This window comes from Salvelinus fontinalis, chromosome 2, assembly GCF_029448725.1.
Source record: "Salvelinus fontinalis isolate EN_2023a chromosome 2, ASM2944872v1, whole genome shotgun sequence".
Lineage (NCBI taxonomy): Eukaryota > Metazoa > Chordata > Actinopteri > Salmoniformes > Salmonidae > Salvelinus > Salvelinus fontinalis.
Genome location: NC_074666.1, coordinates 52,729,419 through 52,751,807, shown reverse-complemented (window position 1 = coordinate 52,751,807; position 22,389 = coordinate 52,729,419). Strand labels below are relative to the sequence as shown.

General features: G+C 42.6%; 1 protein-coding gene across 1 annotated transcript; it reads left to right on the top strand.

Moving 5' to 3' along the window:
* Positions 1-768: 768 nt before the first annotated feature.
* LOC129821009 (sodium- and chloride-dependent GABA transporter 2-like) lies at positions 769-20,235 on the top strand. Its single transcript, XM_055878211.1, has 14 exons — positions 769-964; positions 1,289-1,423; positions 1,954-2,094; positions 2,926-3,013; positions 3,099-3,231; positions 6,019-6,153; positions 8,959-9,062; positions 9,523-9,647; positions 13,124-13,236; positions 13,528-13,665; positions 16,518-16,620; positions 16,754-16,854; positions 17,772-17,942; positions 18,377-20,235. The coding sequence occupies exons 1-14, from the start codon at positions 769-771 to the stop codon at positions 18,530-18,532; spliced, it is 1,839 nt and encodes a 612-aa protein (XP_055734186.1). The 3' UTR covers positions 18,533-20,235.
* Positions 20,236-22,389: the final 2,154 nt, after the last annotated feature.

Below are 22,389 nucleotides of genomic sequence, written 5' to 3'. Positions count from 1 at the left end.
TATCTCTTCTCCCCTCTATTTTCACTCGCACATAAGCACGTGCACACGTTTACGAAACCACACATCTCTCTCTCTCTCTCTCTCTCTCTCTCTCTTTCTCTCTTTCTTTCTCTCTCTTTCTCTCTCTCTCTTTCTCTCTCTTTCTCTCTTTTTCTCTCTCTTTTTCTCTCTCTCTCTCTTTCTCTCTCTTTCTCTCTCTCTTTCTCTCTTTCTCTCTCTTTCTCTCTCTCTTTTCTCTCTCTCTCTTCTCTCTCTCTCTCTCTCTCTCTCTCTCTCTCTCTCTCTCGCTCTCTCCTCTCTCTCTCTCTCTCTCTCTCCCCTCTCTCTCTCTCTCTCTCTCTCTCTCTCTCTCCTCTCTCTCTCTCTCTCTCTCTCTCTCTCTCTCTCTCTCTCTCTCTCTCTCTCTCTCTCTCTCTCTCTCTCTCTCTCTCTCTCTCTCTCTCTCTCTCTCTCTCTCTCTCTCTCTCTCTCTCTCTCTCTCTCTCTCTCTCTCTCTCTCACACACTTATGAAACCACACTCCCTCAGCCCCCTCTCTCCCTACTGCTCTTTCGAACTGCCAGTTTCATTCACACCTGAGATGATGAGGATTGGTCCTGCACAGTTTTCCTCTAATCCCACCCTTGACCCCATTTAAGACAGGATTGGTGGGTTTTCTTTACACACATATCCTGTCTATATAGCCTTCTGACCGTGCCAACATCAGCTACAACTTCTCAAATTCAAGGAAAACTTTACTTACGCATCCTAAAAAGTATCAGGAACCACCATGAACTACAACGAGAAGAAAGACCCCAAACTGCAAATGATGCCCAGCACAGCCAATGGCCAAGCAAAACTAAAGGAGCTGGAAGCGCGGGGAAACTGGGGCAGTAAAGCCGAGTTCATTTTAACGGTGATGGGAGCTATAATTGGACCTGGAAACGTGTGGAGATTCCCTTACTTGTGTTACAAAAACGGAGGGGGTGAGTGAAAACGGTCATCACCCAGTTACCACAGCCACAAATTCATAACCCCACCTATTTCTACAATTATCTTCTTAAAATCTGATTTTAAACCTAACCCTAAACTTAATTAAGACCAAAAAGCACATTTTAGTTTTTATCGAAGCCCTAGCCAATTTTGACTTTGTGTCTGTGGTAACTAGTGGAATGCATTGAAACTCTGATGTTGTCCAATAGTCGGTCATTAGATCGCATTAGAGCAATGCATTTGATACACTGTGCGTAATTTCGTTAACAGTGACATTTACGCATGTCTTGATTTACCTGATTTTACGTGTCTGGCAGGTGTGTTCTTCATTCCATATGTTTTGTTCTTGGTGACGTGCGGGATCCCGCTATTCTTCCTGGAGACTTCTCTGGGACAATACACCAGCCAGGGAGGAATAACATGCTGGAGGAAGATGTGTCCGCTATTTGAGGGTAAACCTTTTTATGTTGGCGCATGGGGAAAATACTTATTTTCATACAGTGGTATGGCAGAAGGCACAGACCTGATCAGATTAGCTGCACCCCAGTACTAGCAGTGTTTATTAGAATTACATCATCTTCTTACTGTTCTACATTTCTTAAAATTAAAATGTCAGGAGATTATCATGTCATTGTTCGGTCCATCTCTCCAGTAATTTTGGCCTTGTATCTTTTTATCCGAACTATTCTGTAATTTACCCACAAAGGCCCATCGGTGCTCAAGAAAATGCCCAACGTATGCACGGGTTTCCCAAGTCAGGACCCCAATGAACGACGTACAACTTATTATATGCATTGTATGAACAGTAGAAAGTATAGCACACAAACTACAGTGTTGGTTTTGGACAAGTTAAACCCTACATTTAATCTACTTGTACGTTTTTATTAAATATATGTACTGCTACAACCATTTTGGGACAATTAAGATTTTCACAATCTGCATTAAAATGGTGCTGAGTGCTAAAACATGCTCTTTTCCACAGGTATGGGCTACACCTGTAACCTTGTCATCTCATTCGGTGCCATCTCCTACATTGTGATCTTGGCATGGGCCTTTTTCTATCTCTTCTCCTCCTTCAGTGCAGAGCTACCCTGGGCAAGCTGCGGAAACTGGTGGAACACTGGTAAGAGACTCAAAGACTCAATCATGGACACTCTTACTGACAGTTGTGGCTGCTTTGCGTGATCTATTGTTGTCTCTGCCGTCTTGCCCTTTGTGCTGTTGTCTGTGCCCAATAACGTTTGTGCTGCTACCATGTTGTGTTGTTTACATGTTGTTGTCATGTTGTGTTGCTACCATGCTGTTGTCATGTGTTGCTGCCATGCTATGTTGTCTTAGGTCTCTCTTTAAGTAGTGTTGTGTTGCCTCTCTTGTCGTGATGTGTGTTTTGTTCTATATTTTTCTTTTCATTCCCAGCCCCCATCCCCACAGGAGGCATTTTGCCTTTTGGTAGGCCGACATTGTAAATAAGAATTTGTTCTTAACTGACTTGCCTAGTTAAATAAAGGTGAAATAAAAATAAATAAAATAAAACTAGGCATGGGAAGAGGTCATAAGAGGCATGGGGAGGGGTCAAAGAGTTTGAGTTACGAGTGTACAACATTAATTAACAACAAAGAGGGGCCATAACTGGCAGTTAACCAAAGTGAATTTGGTGGACCATTCCTTTGTGATTATTACATTTGTTTATTCAAGTTTAAGCTGTTGTACCCTGTTATTTAATTACACTTTTTAAAAAACTTGTTATCTCATTACCATTAACTATTGCCAAAACAAGGATGATTTAGTACCAGGCCTTAAAGTTTGTGAACTAAAATTGTACTTTTTACCAAACTATATCTTACAATACTATACCATGATATGGGGAGGTACAGTGTAAGGAGGGTCAATCAAAAAGTTGAATTGTCAATTTCCAATGTGTGTTACATGTACCAAATCAACTTGTCTACCCTAGACTCATGCATGGACTACAGCAAGCAGAATCTCAGCACCAACCTGACATCAAGACAGAATGCCACACTACCAGTCATGGAGTTTTGGGAGTAAGCAGCCCCCCTTACTTCACGCATGTGACGTGTTGAGCAGGATTCCCAGACCTTCTCACCATCTCTCTCTCTCCTCAATCAGGCGCAGGGTGCTGAAAATTTCAGGGGGGATCGAGGAGATGGGCAGCATCAGATGGGAGCTGGCACTTTGTCTCCTTCTCACCTGGGTCATCTGTTACTTCTGTGTCTGGAAGGGAATTAAGTCCACAGGCAAGGTGAGAATCAATGAATACTAACTGACCTCTATGAACATCCCCACTATTTCCACAGTGGCATTGTGTGTGATATCCAGTATCACACTATTGTAACTACTACATCTACTGGTTAGAATGTAGTATGGTTATTTGTATGTGCAGTACAACAACAGATAGACATAGCAACTGATGTCCTTGAGCCTCATGCTTGGACCTTCCCAGCAAACATGACCCAATTAGCCCCATGTGGGTATTATGTGGGCACGGGCTAACCCACGCCAAGCCCACACCAAACCAATATGTGCTAGCCCACACCAACCGATACTGATTAGCCCACACCAATCCCACATCCGCACAACACGTACCATGTTATTTTTATGAATGGCTCTGCCCTGGTGTGAGTGGTCAGCTCCACTAAGACTCTTTTCAGCTCCACTCAGTTACATATCACCATTAGAGAACACACTGTGTCTGGCGGTGGCTGTAAAACATAATGACAAGTGAAGGCGACGTATGTATGGTACTCCATTCACTGTGTGAACAGCTCCAATCCAGTGTGAATGTCTGTTCCTTTTTTTAATAAACAACTCCAACAGCATGAGAGACCCACAATGAGAGACCCACTATGACCCACTGGGTGGTATCTGAAAGATATTACGATGATCAAAAGAGTATGTATGTGTAATACAATGTAATTACGCATGGAATGTTAGATTTGAGTGCATGAAAGTGTGAATTCTGATTTTAAATTCAGGTAGCTTTGTGCTGAGCTGTTATTATCTCCAGAGGTTTTGTGAAAGTGTATGAAAGTAAGTATTCTTTATTTTAAATCTATGTAGTTTTGTCCTTAAGTTGTTATTGTCTATTAATGTTCTGTATTATGTCATGTTTTATGTTTTGTGTGGAACCCATGTAGAGTAGTGGCTGCATTCATATGTCCAGAGAGGAATAGTTCCCTCATTATGTCGAGCTCACAACTCATTTATCTCACGATCACTACATAACAAAAGTTATTTTGTCGAAATCACAATATGTGTTTCTCGTGATCACGACATAACAAAAGTACCACGATTCATCCTTTCATTTGTTCAGATGTACGATAACTACATAATCAAGCAAGGAGCCCTGCGGCTGCATTAATCGCAATACGGGGCATTTAAGCCATGAACGATGCGTGACAGGCATCTCCTTCTCCCAGTCTGCGTACCGCCCCCAAGACCATAGTCAATCACATGCAAGGAACAATGCAGCTAACTTGTCTAGTCTTGCGAGCTAGCTTGTTAGCTAGCTAGTTAGCTAGCAAGTTATCTATGCTGGTTGTTAGCTTGCATAACTGATATGTATGTAATTATAAGGGCAACTTATTGTTTTGTGGATAATATTTACATTGTCCACAAAACATAAATGCCCCATGAAGGCTTTGATGCCACAAGTGCTCTTAGCTCGAGGTAAGGGACATTTTAGCGTGCTAACATTCTAATTTATAAACTGATAATGACTGCCAAACACAAATGAAGGCATGGTGTTAGCATTAAATGCACCAACCCTTAGTGTAGCAATCAATAAAAACATATGCCCTGATACATCGTTGTCTCTGCCATATTGTCAATCTAGCATCAATGCGTTTACTCCTATTGATAGAGTTAATCTCATGATCTCGACAAAACAACTTTTGTCAAGCCGTGATCATGAGAAAATGATATTGTGATCTCGATAAAACAGCTTTTATGTCGTGATCATGAAATAAATCATCTCGACATGACAAGGGATTTTGCATTTTGTAAATAAAGTATTTATTTTTTTTATTTTTTTAAACATTTGCAAATATGTCTAAAATCCTGTTTTTGCTTTGTTATTATGGGATATTGTGTGTAGATTAATACGTTTGATCCATTTTAGAATAAGGCTGTAATGTAACAAAATATGGAAAAAGTCAAGGGGTCTGATTACTTTCTGAATGCACTGTATGTCCTCTCTGGACTTCCGTATGGGAGTCCTAATAAAATACTTAATACAAAGCCCAGCTAGAAGAGGGCCTCATTGGAAGATTTGGGGGGCATGGTTTGCAAGTCATTATTTTTGTGCAACCGTAACTGAGTGTGTTGTTCCAGTTTGTGTTCTGTTGTCTGCTGCCCAATTTTTTGTGCATGTGACATATGAGAAACTAAACAGTTTCTTTTGTAAAAATATAAATATGATATTAACAACTTGGTTGTCTTTCTGAGTTCAATGTATCTCGTTCCCTAAAAAATACCTCTAAGGGTTGAAAATTATGCCATTCATGCATTGAACTAAATTGTAAAAAATAAATACATTCCTTTTAAATAGCAAAGGCGCATCGGCCCAATGTGTGCAGCCTAAAAGGCCAATATGTCAGCCCGCATTGGGCCCACTTGGGTCGATGTGGGCATGTTTGCTGGGTTTTTTCTCACCCTTTAAGTCACTGAGAAAACCATATCACCTCAACATTAAAGATCCTGAGATTTGTTGTTGAGCCTTTTGTCTTTGAGAAAAAGTATTCTGTGAGCTATACAGCATATCTGCTTTTCTATCCACGGGTAAGTCTTTCATATAAGTCTGTGTTGTCTGCGGTTGTGTTCATTTTGTAAGACTTTCTTGCCACAGCATTGTACATATCTTCAAGTTTATCTATAATAGTGCACATTATGACTTGTTGTCTTACCCAAGGATTTCACTCTGACTGCATATAATCTCCACCAATTCAATATGACCATAACTCCCTCTACAAACTGACAGGGTTGTTAAGATTCCAATGTACTAAGTTATTCCTGTTATCTCTCCTGTCAGGCTGCTTACTTTACGGCCACATTCCCGTATGCCATGCTCCTGGTCCTGCTGATCCGCGGTGTCACTCTGCCTGGGGCCATAGACGGCATCATCTTTTACATTTACCCTGACATCTCTCGCCTCACAGACCCACAGGTAGACCTACAGTACATGGCTTGACACACACGCACACAGAAACACACACACCATCATTATAATCATCATCATCACCGGCGATCACTCGGGGTCGAGTATGATTGTTCTCCTGGTGGATCCTGCTTGTGGGTCTTCCGATGGCTGAAAATGCCACACATTTTGGTGCTGTGTGAGCAAGGTTGAGTAGTGGTGGTGTCTGGTGGTTGGGCCTTCTTGAAGGAAAGTTTCTTCTTTCGAAGTTGCTGCTTGTCATATGCTGCACAGCGAAGATCTTCATAAGTGCTTATCCCTCATGGAGAGTTTTCCTCCATGTCGACCTGTCTTTTTACAGTGTCCTCCCAGCTTGAATATGTCTACGTGGCACTTTTTGAGGTTTGTTTTGATGTTATCCTCGTACCACTTATTTTGTCCGCCAGGGCCACTCTTTCCTTAGTTGAGTTGTGAGTACAGCACCTGTTTCGGGATGTAGGAGTTGGGCATCCTGACAAAATGGTCAGTACATCTGAGCTGGTTTTGGGTGGTGGTGATGCTCTTCATGTTCGGGCCACCTCTAGGAAACTGGTGTTTGTGCGCTTGTCTTGAGAATGCTCCGCTGGCACAGCTTAGATGGTGGTGTATTAAGTGTTGTATCAGTGTTATTTCCTGGTAGTTGCTGGTTGAAAATACAATACGTACTACACAGGACCTTCTGATGCCTGTTTGAATGGGCGTCAGTTTCGGTTTGCATGGTGATGGTTAATAGACCAATAACAAAGAGGGTTCCATACGTCTATGCAAATAACAGATTGTATTAAGTTCCCCCCTCCTCACTCAGACCACTCCCAGACAGTCTTAGCAAAATTCTTGCTTGAGAAATAGCTTTTTGCTAAAAAAGCTATTTTTGTCTATTTTATTTAATATTTATTTATTATTATTATAAAATTTTAAAAATCACCCCTTTTTTCTCCCCAAATTCATTAGATCCAATTGTTACAGTCTTGTCTCATCGCTGCAACTCCCATAAGGCAAAGGTTGAGAGCCATGCGTCCTCCGAAACACAACCCAACCAAGCCGCACTGCTTTTTGACACAATGCCCATCCAACCCGGAAGCCAGCTGCACCACTGTGTCGGAGGAAACACCTGGCGACCGTGTCAGCGTGCACTGCGCCCGGCCCGCCACAGGAGTTGCTAGTGCGCGATGAGACAAGGACATCCCTGCCGGCCAAACCCTCCCTAACCCGGATGACGCTGGGCCAATTGTGCGTCGCCCCATGGGCCTCCCGGTCGTGGCCGGCTGCGACAGAGCCTGAACTCGAACCCAGAATCTCTAGTGGCACAGCTAGCACTGCGATGCAGTGCCTTAGACCACTGCGCCACCCAGTGGTCTAAAAACAGCTGCATTGGACCTTTAAGGTTAAAGAGTCTGCCGTCTATTCTGTACAGGATTTGGACTCACTGATGCAGATTTTGGCCTGTGAGGTGGAGGATGGCAGCGATGAAATTAGAGGAAAGGGTGGGTGCAATGATGCTGCCCTGTTTTTCTCAAGTTAAACCTTGAAGGGTTCCGTTTCAGTGCCACTGTTACTGAGCACTGTTGCTGACATGTCATACAGCAGTTGCAGTATTCTGGTGAATTTGTCAGGGCAGCCATTTTTTTTAACATAATCAACATAATGGTTCACAGAGTCAACGACTTTTGTAAGGTCTATACAGTGGTTGCTTCTTGCAGTTGCCACACAGTGAAAAATCATGTCCATGGTGTCTCTGTTGGGCGAAAGCCACACTGACATTCTGGGAGGATTTCTTCTGACAGGGAAAGGAGTCAGTGTCCCAGTATGCTGGAAAGTGTTTTTCTGGTGGTCGACATGAGGGTGATGCCTCCCACATGTCAACCAAAAATTTTTGACGATTAGGGTGTCCCTGAGTTTTGCAGGGATTTCCTCCTTGTCCCAGATCTTTAAGAGCAAGGCATGTACTGTATGTGATCTAGGAGATCTGGCCTACCTTCCTTTAGGATTTCCACTGGAATCCTATCAGGACCAGTGGCCTTGTTGTTCCTCATCTTCCTGAGGGCATCGTGCACCTCCTGCAGGCTGGGTGGTTATCCCATGTCCTCCTTTGTACTTCACTCTCAACCGCCCTCTCAACCGTTGTTTTTCTGTTGAGGAGCTCTTTGAAGTAGTCTTTCCAACGGGATTGGATGGATTCGTCATTCTTTAGCAGCTTTAGCCCACCTTTGGAGCGGATTGGGTTTAGGCCGCGGTAACTGGGTCCACATACCACCTTCATGGAGTCGAAAAAGCCTCCGGAACCTCCAGAGTCTGCCAGTTGCTGGATCTCCAGGGCCTTTTCTGTCCATTTGTTCTTTAGTTCCTTCTTCCCCCTGGCGTGAGCTTCTCTTCTGGCTCTGCAGTTGATGTCGTTCTGCCAGACGCATGAGGTTCTCCACTTGGTGTTAATGAGCTGTTCTATTTCTGAGTCCTTCTCATCATTAGGGTGTTCTTGCAGATGTTGAGGATGGTGGACTTGATCATGCTCCACTGTGTTTCAGTATCCTCGTATTCTTTGGGCAGTTTTGCACTGAGAACAGACTGGAGGTGTTGCCGTTTGGTGGCGTCACCCGGACTTTCGATGTCAAGCCTTTTGCCGGCTCTGCGCACGCACACACACACACACACACACACACACACACACACACACACACACACACACACACACACACACACACACACACACACACACACACACACACACACACACACAAGAATCATAATATCCCCAATGAATTTAATGCTATGTGTAATATGCTATTCATCCCATCTAAGGTGTGGATGGATGCAGGCACACAGATTTTCTTCTCCTATGCTATCAGCTTGGGCTTCCTCACATCCCTGGGCAGCTACAACAGTTACAACAACGACTGCTACAAGTGAGTCACTGGCATAGGGATGTATAGAGGACACAAATGCCACAAACCTGACTTTTTTAGCATGGGCAGCACCATTGAAGTATTTCAGCATTTTAAATTAGTCAATCGGATGGGACTTCCTATGTGGGATCACAGGTCAGTCGGAGGGATCAGCCAATGACTTATACTCCTGAGCAAACATTCCTGCGGTGGCAGTAAATCACCAACCTTAGAGCTGCCCATGCTCTCACAGAAGCAATACGTACAAAGACAAGGGGTGTGCCCTCTTTCCAACTCTATGGTCTCCGGAGTGTCAGTGAAACCCACCCCCAGTCTGACTGCTTGACACTGATTAAAAAGAAAGACTGCAGATTTATAGGATTACGAGACTTTGGGAATCACTCGCAAGTTATAAAGTATCTCCAGGCCAAAGATAGATCACTATTTCCCCTAACATGTACTTTGGTATTTTTATCCCCAGGGACTGTTTTTACCTGTGTCTTCTAAACAGTGGCACCAGCATTGTGTCAGGCTTCGCAATCTTCTCTGTTTTGGGCTTCTTGACCTATGAACAGGGGTTGTCCATTGAAGAGGTGGCTCAGTCAGGTAAATATTGACACCAGACAAGAGAGATGGATTTTACCATTAGAATGTTTGACATTATTCCATAGAAGATCATAATGCCTTAAAAGCCAAAGGTCACAGAGAGTTCACACAAAAATTCATCCACAATGACTGTGAAAACTTCTTATAGTAAGTCATCTTCTTAAATAAAAAACGTTTATTTGGTTTCTATATGTGACCGACCACCTCGATTTGGTCTTATGTAGCAACATTTAAAATGGATAGAAACTCAGAGCTACAAAATGGCATATCATACACTACAGTTGAGGAACAATGGGAAAGTCATTCTGCTTTGAAAGTAGATTCATTTGTAACCCCACTTTTGAGAAAATGGCCCTTTAATCTTTTGGTACACCTACTGGAGAGCTCTTCTTTGTCTACACCTTTTCAGCATCGTTTACACCCTCTTAAGCCTTAGCCCCACCCATCTCTTTAAGTATTCACATGTGAGGCCATGTGCTAAACAGAGTGAGTAAGATAGTGTAGTAAACAACCAAAGATTTCAAGACTAAAAGTGGTGAAAGTAAGAGCCTACAATAAGGAAAAACTCCAGGTAAAAATACACTTTATCTAGTCCTTGGCCCATATCCTAATCTGACTTTGGTGCAGGTCATGTTGTTCTTCACATGACCGTTTCTAGTAAACACACACTATATCAAATAAAATCTAAGTTTATTTGTCACATGCACAGGATACAGAAGGTATAAACGGTACAGTGAATTTGTTACATGCATATATGCATTGTAGCAATATCAAAAATAGAAAGTGTCCAGATAAAAAATATTGTATAAATATTTTATCATTATTAGAAGATGCTTGATGTGTCATAAATAATTGCTATAGACACCCCCCAGCCACATCTAGTTAACTGGATGGGACACTATTGTCTAGACACATACACATGTTCATGAAATACAATAGATGGCCGTAATCACCCCCAGACACACCTGGTTAACTTGATGGGTCATGTAGCTAGCTCGCTAGCTAGCGAAAGAATAAACCATAATCCCAACCCATACTACTGATTGTCATAGATAGCCGATAGCCACCAAGCATAAAATGCTGTGGTATGAATCTGCAAGTAGCTAAAGCTAACCAACTAGGTCCAATGTTTTTTATTTTTTTTATTTCACCTTTATTTAACCAGGTAGGCAAGTTGAGAACAAGTTCTCATTTACAATTGCGACCTGGCCAAGATAAAGCAAAGCGGTTCGACACATACAACAACACAGAGTTACACATGGAGTAAAACAAACATACAGTCAATAATACAGCAGAAAAATAAGTCTATATACAATGTGAGCAAATGAGGTGAGATAAGGGAGGTAAAGGCAAAAAAAGGCCATGGTGGCAAAGTAAATACAATATAGCAAGTAAAACACTGGAATGGTAGAAAATAGAAAAATAGAAATAATGGGGTGCAAAGTAGCAAAAAATATACAGTAGGGGAAGAGGTAGTAGTTTGGGCTAAATTATAGATGGGCTATGTACAGGTGCAGTAACCTGAGAGCTGCTCTGACAGCTGGGGCTTAAAGCTAGTGAGGGAGATAAGTGTTTCCAGTTTCAGAGATTTTTGTAGTTCGTTCCAGTCATTGGCAGCAGAGAACTGGAAGGAGAGGCGGCCAAATGAGGAATTGGTTTTGGGGGTGACCAGAGAGATATACCTGCTGGAGCGCGTGCTACAGGTGGGTGCTGCTATGATGACCAGCGAGCTGAGATAAGGGGGAACTTTACCTAGCAGGGTCTTGTAGATGACCTGGAGCCAGTGGGTTTGGCGACGAGTATGAAGCGAGGGCCAGCCAACGAGAGCGTACAGGTCGTAGTGGTGGGTAGTATATGGGGCTTTGGTGACAAAACGGATGGCACTGATAGACTGCATCCAATTTATTGAGTAGGGTATTGGAGGCTATTTTGTAAATGACATCGCCGAAGTCGAGGATCGGTAGGATGGTCAGTTTTATGAGGATATGTTTGGCAGCATGAGTGAAGGATGCTTTGTTGCGAAATATGATGCCAATTCTAGATTTAACTTTGGATTGGAGATGTTTGATGTGAGTCTGGAAGGAGAGTTTACAGTCTAACCAGACACCTAGGTATTTGTAGTTGTCCACATATTCTAAGTCAGAACTGTCCAGAGTAGTGATGCTGGACGGGCGGGCAGGTGCAGGCAGCGATTGGTTGAATAGCATGCATTTAGTTTTACTTGTATTTAAGAGAAGTTGGAGGCCACGGAAGGAGAGTAGTATGGCATTGAAGCTCATCTGGAGGGTTGTTAACAGTGTCCAATAAAGGGCCAGAATATACAGAATGGTGTCGTCTGCGTAGAGGTGGATCAGAGACTCACCAGCAGCAAGAGCGACATCATTGATGTATACAGAGAAATGAGTCGGCCCAAGAATTGAACCCTGTGGCACCCCCATAGAGACTGCCAGAGGCCCGGACAACAGGCCCTCCAATTTGACACACTGAACTCTATCAGAGAAGTAGTTGGTGAACCAGGCGAGGCAATCATTTGAGAATCCAAGGCTGTTGAGTCTGCCGATGAGGATGTGGTAATTGACAGAGTCGAAAGCCTTGGCCAGGTCAATGAATACAGCTGCACAGTATTGTTTCTTATCGATGGCGGTTAAGATATCGTTTAGGACCTTGAGCGTGGCTGAGGTGCACCCATGACCAGCTCTGAAACCAGATTGCATAGCGGAGAAGGTGTGGTGGGATTCGAAATGGTCGTTAATCTGTTTGTTGACTTGGCTTTTGAAGACCTTAGAAAGGCAGGGTAGGATAGACATAGGTCTGTAGCAGTTTGGGTCAAGAGTGTCCCATCCTTTGAAGAGGGTAGCTAGCTAGCTAACATTAGGCTATAACTAGCAATGCAAATGTATTTCTGAGATACAAATAAAAGGACTACACAGATCATACACGTAACGTTAGCTAGCGAGCTATGTTCGCTAGTTAGCGAACAGTACGCTTTAACTTGCAATTAAAGTGACTTTCTGGCAAAATTAGAAACGTATAATACCTGAAAATGTAGCTCTTACCCGTATACATGGATGAACACTTCACAGCAGACTGGAACCCCTTTAACTGCATTTTGTTTGGCCTGCGTTGTGTCAAGTCACTCCAGTTCACACTGACCATTTTGGGACAAGACTTGTCACAAAGCCACTGACCATTTTTCCCGGGAGAAGGAAATGGTTTTGGGTGGTTAATCTCTGTAAATCTTGGCAACCGGGTTCCCGCCATTCATCCCTAGTGAGCATGCCTACATGCATATGTGTGTGTGTGTGTGTACGTTACATGTACATACTGAGCGAGGCCAGGCAAGGGTGAGGTCAGGTTTAGTCCATGTGTTCAGTCAGTGTGTGCCGTTATGTGTCGTCAGCGTGCACCGTAGTGACACAAATTTCACAGTGTGCAGTGATTGAGTGTACTCAGTCAGTGTGCCTATCTTTGTACAGGTCCTGGGCTGGCATTTATTGTGTATCCTCGAGCAGTAGCCATGATGCCCATGCCTCAGATCTGGTCTGCCTGTTTCTTCATCATGATCATCCTTCTGGGTCTGGATAGCCAGGTAAGTGTCCCTCTTTCTCCCATGCACACTGAAGATTTTTCTAACCACATGAACTTAGTCATTGTCAACTGTTTGTCAAACATGGCTTTAACAGGCCTGGGCTTAAATTCCGTTTCAATTCAGGAATGAAGTCAACTCCAATTGTGTTTTATTTCAATGTGTTTACATTTTTCAAGGAGAAAATTGAAGTTTATGTCCTGAGTTGAAATGGAATTGACCATAATCCTAATGGACAAACTCAAACTATACATCTAATCTCGCTCTCCCTCTCTTTCTCCTCTCTCCCTCTAGTTTGTTGGGCTGGAGTGTTTGATGACATCTGTTGTGGATCTGTTCCCTACCTATCTGCGCCGTGAGTTCAGGAGAGAGCTGCTCTTGCTGGCTATCTGCACAATATGCTTCCTACTGGGGCTTGCCCTGGTCACAGAGGTAAGAGACCAATGTATCACCCATACTGTTTGTCTATGACTAGTGCCCAGTGTTTTACCAAGGGTCATATTCATAAAGCGTCTCAGAGAAGGAGTGCTGATCTAGGGATCATAACCTGATCCAAGATACAGGCCCTTGTCAGGTAATGTTCATGAACATGCCCAAACTGTATGCATACACCCACACATGTTGTTTGTTGGTATATAAGGTTTGGGAGTAGTGACTATAAGTGTGTTTAGGTACAATGCATTCGCAAAGTTGTTGCACATTTTGTTTTGTTACAGCCTTATTCTAAAATTGATTAAATTGTTTTTTTCCCCTCATCAATCTACACACAATACCCCATAGTGACAAAGCAAAAACAGGTTTTTAGAAATTGTTCCTTTCCGGAAGCCACTCCTGCATTGTCTTGGCTGTGTGCTTAGGGTCATTGTCCTGTTGGAAGGTGAACCTTCGCCCTAGTCTGAGGTCCTGAGCAGGTTTACATCAAAGGATCTCTTTGTACTTTGCTCTGTTCATCAATCAATCAAGTTTATTTTATATAGCCCTTCGTACATCAGCTAATATCTCGAAGTGCTGTACAGAAACCCAACCTAAAACCCCAAACAGCAAGCAATGCAGGTGTAGAAGCACGGTGGCTAGGAAAAACCCCCTAGAAAGGCCAAAACCTAGGAAGAAACCTAGAGAGGAACCAGGCTATGAGTGGTGGCCAGTCCTCTTCTGGCTGTGCCGGGTGGAGATTATAACAGAACATGGCCAAGATGTTCAAAATGTTCATAAATGACAAGCATGGTCAAATAATAATCAGGAATAAATGTCAGTTGGCTTTTCATAGCCGATCATTAAGAGTTGAAAACAGCATGTCTGGGACAGGTAGGGGTTCCATAACTGCAGGCAGAACAGTTGAAACTGGAACAGCAGCAAGGCCAGGTGGGCTGGGGACAGCAAGGAGTCATCATGCCCAGTAGTCCTGACGTATGGTCCTAGGGCTCAGGTCCTCCGAGAGAGAGAAAGAAAGAGAGAAGGAGAGAATTAAAGAGAGCATACTTAAATTCACACAGGACACTGGATAAGACAGGAGAAGTACTCCAGATATAACCAACTGGCCCTAGCCCCCCGACACAAACTACTGCAGCATAAATACTGGAGGCTGAGACAGGAGGGGTCAGGAGACACTGTGGCCCCATCCGATGATACCCCCGGACAGGGCCAAACAGGAAGGATATAACCCCACCCACTTTGCCAAAGCACAGCCCCCGCACCACTAGAGGGATATCTTCAACCACCAACTTACAATCCTGAGACAAGGCCGAGTATAGCCCACAAAGATCTCCACCACAGCACAAACCAAGGGGGGGGGGGGGGGTGCCAAACCAGACAGGAAGATCACGTCAGTAACTCAACCCACTCAAGTGACGCACCCCTCCTAGGGACGGCATGAAAGAGCACCAGTAAGCCAGTGACTCAGCCCCTGTAATAGGGTTAGAGGCAGAGAATCCCAGTGGAGGGGAACCGGCCAGGCAGAGACAGCAAGGGCGGTTCGTTGCTCCAGAGCCTTTCCGTTCACCTTCACACTCCTGGGCCAGACTACACTCAATCATATGACCTACTGAAGAGATAAGTCTTCAGTAAAGACTTAAAGGTTGAGACCGAGTCTGCATCTCTCACATGGGTTGGCAGACCATTCCATAAAAATGGAGATCTATAGGAGAAAGCCCTGCCTTCAGCTGTTTGCTGAGAAATTCTAGGGACAATTAGGAGGCCTGTGTCTCGCAGTAGTCTAACCTAGAAGTAACAAATGCATGAATTAATTTTTCTGCATCTTTTTTGGACAGAAAATGTCTGATTTTTGCAATGTTACTGTTCATCTCTGCCTCGATCCTGACTAGGCTCCCACTCCTTGCCGCTGAAAAACATCTCCACGGCATGATGCTGCCACCACTATGCTTGACCGTAGCGATGGTGCCTGGTTTCCTCCAGACGTGACGCTTGGCATTCAGGCCAAAGAGTTCAATCTTGGTTTCATCAGACCAGAGAAGAGTCCTTTACGTGCCTTTTGGCAAACTCCAAGCAGGCTGTCATGTGCCTTTTTACTGAGGAGTGGCTTCCGTCTGCTCACTCTACCAAGAAGGCCTGATTGGTGCAGTGCTGCAGAAAAGGTTGTCCTTCTGGAAGGATCTCCCATCTCCACGGAGGAACTCTTGAGCTTTGGAGCTCTTCCTCAATTGCCCAGTTTGGCCGGGCGGCCAGCTCTAGAAAGTGTCTTGGTGGTTCCAAACGTGTTCCATTTAAGAATGATGGAGGCCACTGTGTTCTTTGGGACTTTCAATACTCCAGAAGTGTGTTGGTACCCTTCCCAGATCTGTGCTTTTAATAAACAATCCTGTCTCGGAGCTCTACGGACAACCTTCGACCTCATGGCTTGGGTTTTGCACTGTCAACTGTGTGACCTTATATAGGCAGGTGTGTGCCTTTCCAAATCATGTCCAATCAATTGCATTTACAACAGGTGGACTCCAATCAAGTTGTAGAAACATCTTGCGGATGATCAATGGAAACAGAATGCACCTGAGCTCAATTTCGAGTCTCATAACAAAGGGTCTGAATCCTTATGTAAATAAGACATTTCTGTTTTGATTTGAATAAATGAGCAAAAATGTCTAAAAACCTGTTTTCACTTTGTCATTATGTGGTATTGTGTGTAGATTAATGAGGATAAAAAAAAAAGTAATACATTTTAGAATACAGCTGTAACGTAACAAAATGTGGAGAAAAAAAAACATTGGGTATGTTGAAGTGTTGTGTTTGGTGTGGGTGAAGTAAGTCATGACAAGGTTATGTTTTTACTCCAGGGAGGGACATACCTGCTTCAGCTACTAGACCACCATGTGTGCAGTGGGACCACCCTGCTGCTGCTTGCCTTTTGTCAGTCTGTCTGCATTGCCTGGGTCTATGGTGAGTCGTACACTGCCTATAGGTCATAGCAATGTACTCACTTTAGAATAACTGTCTGAAGGCAATAGGGAATTCAACCAATGGTGACATGGTGATTTGTGACTTTTTGTGACGTGCCCCCCTTGAACTATAGGTGCTGAACGTTTCTATGGTAACATCAGTGATATGATTGGCTACAGACCTCTGCCTTTGATGAAGTACTGCTGGCTCTACATCACTCCTACAGTATGCACAGTAAGGATTCAGTAATCAAAGGGCTAATATTAATACTATGCATGCCAGTATCACTTCTTGTTTTTATAAGAAACATTAATGTGTTGGTAATTCCAAATTGTATGCCTAGTCAACTGTCGTGGAAATTCAACACCAGGGACACCTGAAGTCAATATTAAATGAATAATTCTTTATTATCAGCAAGCTGGAGAGGTTCCAACAAACGTAGTGCACCATAGTACAAGTCGGTCGGGAGCTCTGCCGGGACAGTCCCGTTGGTTCTCTTATATATTGCATTCATACAGCACACAGCGCTGACACACACACTTATCCCACCAGACATGTCGCCAGGGGTCTTTTCACAGTCTCCAGGTCCAGAACAAATTCAAGGAAACGTACAGTATTATACAGAGCCATGAGTGCATGGAACTCCCTTCAATCGTATATAGAGCAAGGGAACAGAGAACCTGGTTTCAAAAAACAAAGTAACACCTCACAGCACAATGCCTCTCCCCCATGTGACCTACTTGTTGTGTGTATGTACTGACATGTATGTGTAGCTGATAGATTCTCACACACACACACACACACACACACACACACACACACACACACACACACACACACACACACTACATGTTAATGTTTTTAAATGTATGTCAATTGTAAAGTCTTTTGTCTGTAATGTCTTTTTCATCATGTGTTGGACCCCAGTAAGACTAGCTGTCTCCATTGGCGTCTGCTAATGGGGATCCTAATAAATCAAAACACTGTCTCACTGTCTTGTATCTCTTTCTCGTACACTTCACTCTGTATCTCTCTTTCTGCTTCTCTCTCTAACACACACATGTTCTTGCCTCATGTCAGATCTCTATGTTGAGAGAATTGCATGTTAATTTCGTTTTGTAATTTCGTTGCTTTTCTCTCCCAAACCAAAGGCTACCTTCATCTTCTCCATAGTCAAGTACTCACCATTGAAGTTCAGCAACACATATGTTTATCCTGTCTGGGCTAACATCATTGGCTGGTTCATTGCCACTATCTCCCTCTCCTTCATCCCACTATGGATGGTCTACAAAATGGCCAACGGCAATGGAACCCTGCGCCAGGTGAGCTCAAGTCAATACATTTCAACATCTTTTGTTTAGGTTAGACTAGTTTATAGTCACATTCTTTCACATGCGCTCCTATTATGATCCTGCAAGATTATTTTCCTGCTGTGAGAAGCAGGGTCAAATTAAGATCCAAATCTATAACAGAACAGAACTCAAACCAGTTGGATATGTCAGTAATAGCGATTCGTCAAACTACACAAATATGACACAAAGATGTTGGGGCTGTCAATTAAATTCTTAACACATACAATGTTTCTTATCATGGAGTGTAAATAATTGTAATCAACAACTTGAAACTTTGTTTTTAGCTGTGTCTGCTATTTCAGATCCTCAATTTAAGTTGTTTTCTTTCTCCCATCTATCTGAGCTGTTATTTGTCACCCGTCTCATGTTCGATAATAACAGTTTATTCTCTTTATACTTCTCAGCGGTTCTCTGTGCTCTGTCGGCCTGTAGACGACCTCCCCGTGAACCACACATGCAAAACAGATGTCCCTCTTTATCTGGCGACCTCAGACGTTGTCAGCTCCAACATGGAGCTGAAGCCTCTCGCCTTCACAACGGGGGATGAGAACGCGCTGTGAACTCTCACAGACTATCAGAGAGAGATGTACATCTTTAGTCCATCGGCGGTGCCAATGTATAATATATTGCACATGCAAAAAATACACGTTTGTTTGTGCTTAGTCTTGTCACGTTCTGACCTTAGTTCTTTTGTTATTTCTTTGTTTTAGTATGGTCAGGGCGTGAGTTGGGTGGGTTATCTATGTTTGTTTTTCTATGTTGGTTTTTGCGTTTGGCCTGGTATGATTCTCAATCAGAGGCAGGCGTCGTTAGTTGTCTCTGATTGAGAATCATACTTAGGTAGCCTTTTTCCACCTGTGTTTCGTGGGTGTTTATTTTCTGTGTCTGTGTGTTCCACACGGAACTGTTTCGGTTGATTATTTCACGTGTTGTTTATTGTTTTGTTTCAGTGTTCGATTATTTTAATATAGAGCATGAACACGTACCACGCTGCGCATTGGTCCGCCGATCCTTACTAATCCTGCTCATCTGAGGAGGAGGAAGACAGCCGTTACAAGTCTTTACATTGTGCTTAGTCTTTACAGAAACAGCCACCCTATTCACCCACACATACCTTGTTGGATTTTAGTTTGACGTTTGTCTATACAGAGTGATGTGGAGAACACTGACTCAGAGTCATGTATAGCATCTCTGAATGCAGCCTTTACCTGCACTACAATGCATCAATGGGACATCGTGCTCCTTTTGTAACCTGGTCCCAAATCTGTGAGTGCTCTTGTTGACTCCATTGCTGTCAATGTCATGCCAAAAATTCCATTAGGCATGAGAGCAGAAACAGACTGGCACACAACCATTTTGTGGAACAAATTTAGCAAGGCGACTAAAGATATGTGTGTGAAATGATGTATTGAAAAACTGAAAATAAGAAATGACCTCATATATATCTCAGTGGATTAGATTATATGAAAAAACATTATCTGGGTTCACACAGCACATATGAAATCAGAAAACTAAACTTTTCAGGCTTTATAATAGCACTTCCTCTTCATTTAGTTTTGACCTCTTCTATCCTCCATTTGTTTATCTGTGTGCACACAAGTGTACGTCAATGCGTGGGCGATTGCCTGTGCGTGTGTATATGTTTGTGTTTATGTGCTGCAGATTAAATGGATGCTAAAATTAAAATATTCTGTAGTATGTATAGAGGAACAGTGATTCTTGGTCCAAATATTGTATTACTCTGTCTTCTACAATGTATTTTAAATTTATAATGCGGGTCTTGCAGAGATGTTGAGACACGTTTCAATGTCATTTAAATCAATCACATAAACTACTCTATGGACTACCCGCTAACAATATAATGCTCGACAATTACTGTAAAAAAAAAAAAAAATGCCACACAGTTCAAATGTCAGCTTGGTATTGTTGGCATCTTTTCCTGCTTCACTGCACAAACACTTGAAAGGTGCTTTTGTGTGAATCAGTGGGTCCCTCCCCCAGGTGGCCAGCTGAGACCAAGGAGAGTAACAATGGTCAAATGTGCATGAATGTGTAGGTAAACTGAGGGGAGAATCCATCCTGGCTCCAGTCTCAGTCCATCTGAGACAAAGAGCATCTTCTCTTTATTATGTACTGATCAGCTGATAGGTTGTTTCCCCATCTGACTGTAATGCTGATGTTATGGCTCAAGTTTTCTCGCTACCCTTCTGCTTTAAATTACCATCAATGTACTCTACTTGTATTTGAATACTTTGGTTTTGGTTATTACATCTCAATATGTCTATTATTGATTCTGTTGATATCATATGGATCATTAGGTCTTCATTTCAATAAAATTGTTATAAAGAGTGATGAGATATTGTCTTTTATCATTACAGATAACGTTTTTCAACCTTTTTTTTCGATGTAATTGTTCATACTATGAGACATAGGTTTTGATGGGAACTTACCCCATTTATTGCCCACAAATACAGGGCATGCAGCGTGTAAGGTCCTAGCGTCCTCCTCTCCATTCTGCAAAAGGTTGTACCACAGCACCGCTGAACCCTATAGCAGATTACACAAGTAACAATGAGTTCACTGATGTACCTCAAACCAGATCTACAAGCACTACTCACATGTTTTACTGGCTTAGGGCAGAGATGCACAGCTCCAGTGCTCATTAAGGACCACCTATAGTGTATGAGACTGATTTCTACCTGAGAAACTAGGTACATGCACTCTCATGCCAATCAGTAGCATTAATCAACCAGTTCAGGGCCAGGGAAAACCATAAAGCAGCAGAACTGCGGGTCTGAGTTGTGCATCGCTGGCTTTTGGACAATGCACATGGACACCTATAGTGTTTAACGTTGCTGTCACTAATGTCGTGACTTTACTTTCATTAATCTGATGACTGTTATTCATCGAATCAACTAACTATGTTGAACTGTTACCAGATTATATTAATCACGTAACAATTAACTCATTAGGAATTTGGGGCACCACGAGAGCGGTTGTTTAAAGAGTTACCTTCTTTAACCATCACATCCATAAAACAGTCAATATATTAATCATAACCTCTTATCATATTATCATTCTGAACAGTCATAACCTACAGCATCTGCAAAAACCCCAGCCTTACTTATGATTCAGTACTACAGAAATTGGTTTAATTATTTATTTATTAGCTAACTTAATGATAACACAGGATAACATACACACTTAATACATCAGGAAAAGGTCCCTAGCGGCATTGAGAGGGAGGGAGAGAAAGAAACACTTATCGTTGATAGATTTTAGAAACTATTCTGACTGTAATTATATACTTTGCACACGAACCACCACCCGTTTGGAGTAAGAAATCATTCATGTATTTACGTGTTAATGCCTTCGTTCGCCATTTATCTCTGAGATATTACTTTTTCTTTGCAACTCTGCCAAGAAGGCCAGCATCCTGGAGTCGCCTCTTCACTGTTGACGTTGAGACTGGTGTTTTGCAGGTACTATTTAATGAACCTGCCAGTTGAGGACTTGTGAGGCATCCGTTTCTCTAACTAGACACTCTAATGTACTTGTTCTCTTGCTCAGTTGTGCACCGGGGCCTCCCACTCCACTCCAACCAGTTTGTGCTGCACTCCAACCAGTTTGTGCTGTTCTGTGAAGGGAGTACTACACAGCGTTGTTCGAGATCTTCAGTTTCTTGGCAATTTCTCACATGGAATAGCCTTCCTTTTCTCAGAACAAGAATATACTGATGAGTTTCAGAAGAAAGTCCTTTGTTTCTGGCCAGTTTGTAATCGACCCCACAAATGCTGATGCTCCAGACACTCAACTAGTCTAAAGAAGGCCAGTTTTATTGCTTCTTTAACCTCTACTTCCACACAATCCCGGATCCGGGAAAACCCCCATCAGTAAAAAAGCTGACTAGCATAGCCTAGCATAGCGTCAAAAGTAAATACTAGCATCTAAATATCTTTAAATCACAAGTCCAAGACACCAGATGAAAGATACACATCTTGTGAATCCAGCCATCATTTCTGATTTTTAAAATGTTTTACAGGGAAGACACAATATGTAAATCTATTAGCTAACCACGTTAGCAAAAGACAACTTTTTTTACTCCACCATTTTTTTCCTGCATAGGTAGCTATCACAAATTCGACCAAATAAAGATATAAATAGCCACTAACCAAGAAACAACTTCATCAGATGACAGTCTGATAACATATTTATTGTATAGCATATGTTTTGTTAGAAAAATGTGCATATTTCAGGTATAAATCATAGTTTACCATTGCAGCCACCATCACAACTCTCACCAAAGCAACTAGAATAACTACAGAGACCAACGTGAATTACCTAAATACTCATCATAATACATTTCTGAAAAATACACAGCGTACAGCAATTGAAAGACAAAGATCTTGTGAATCTA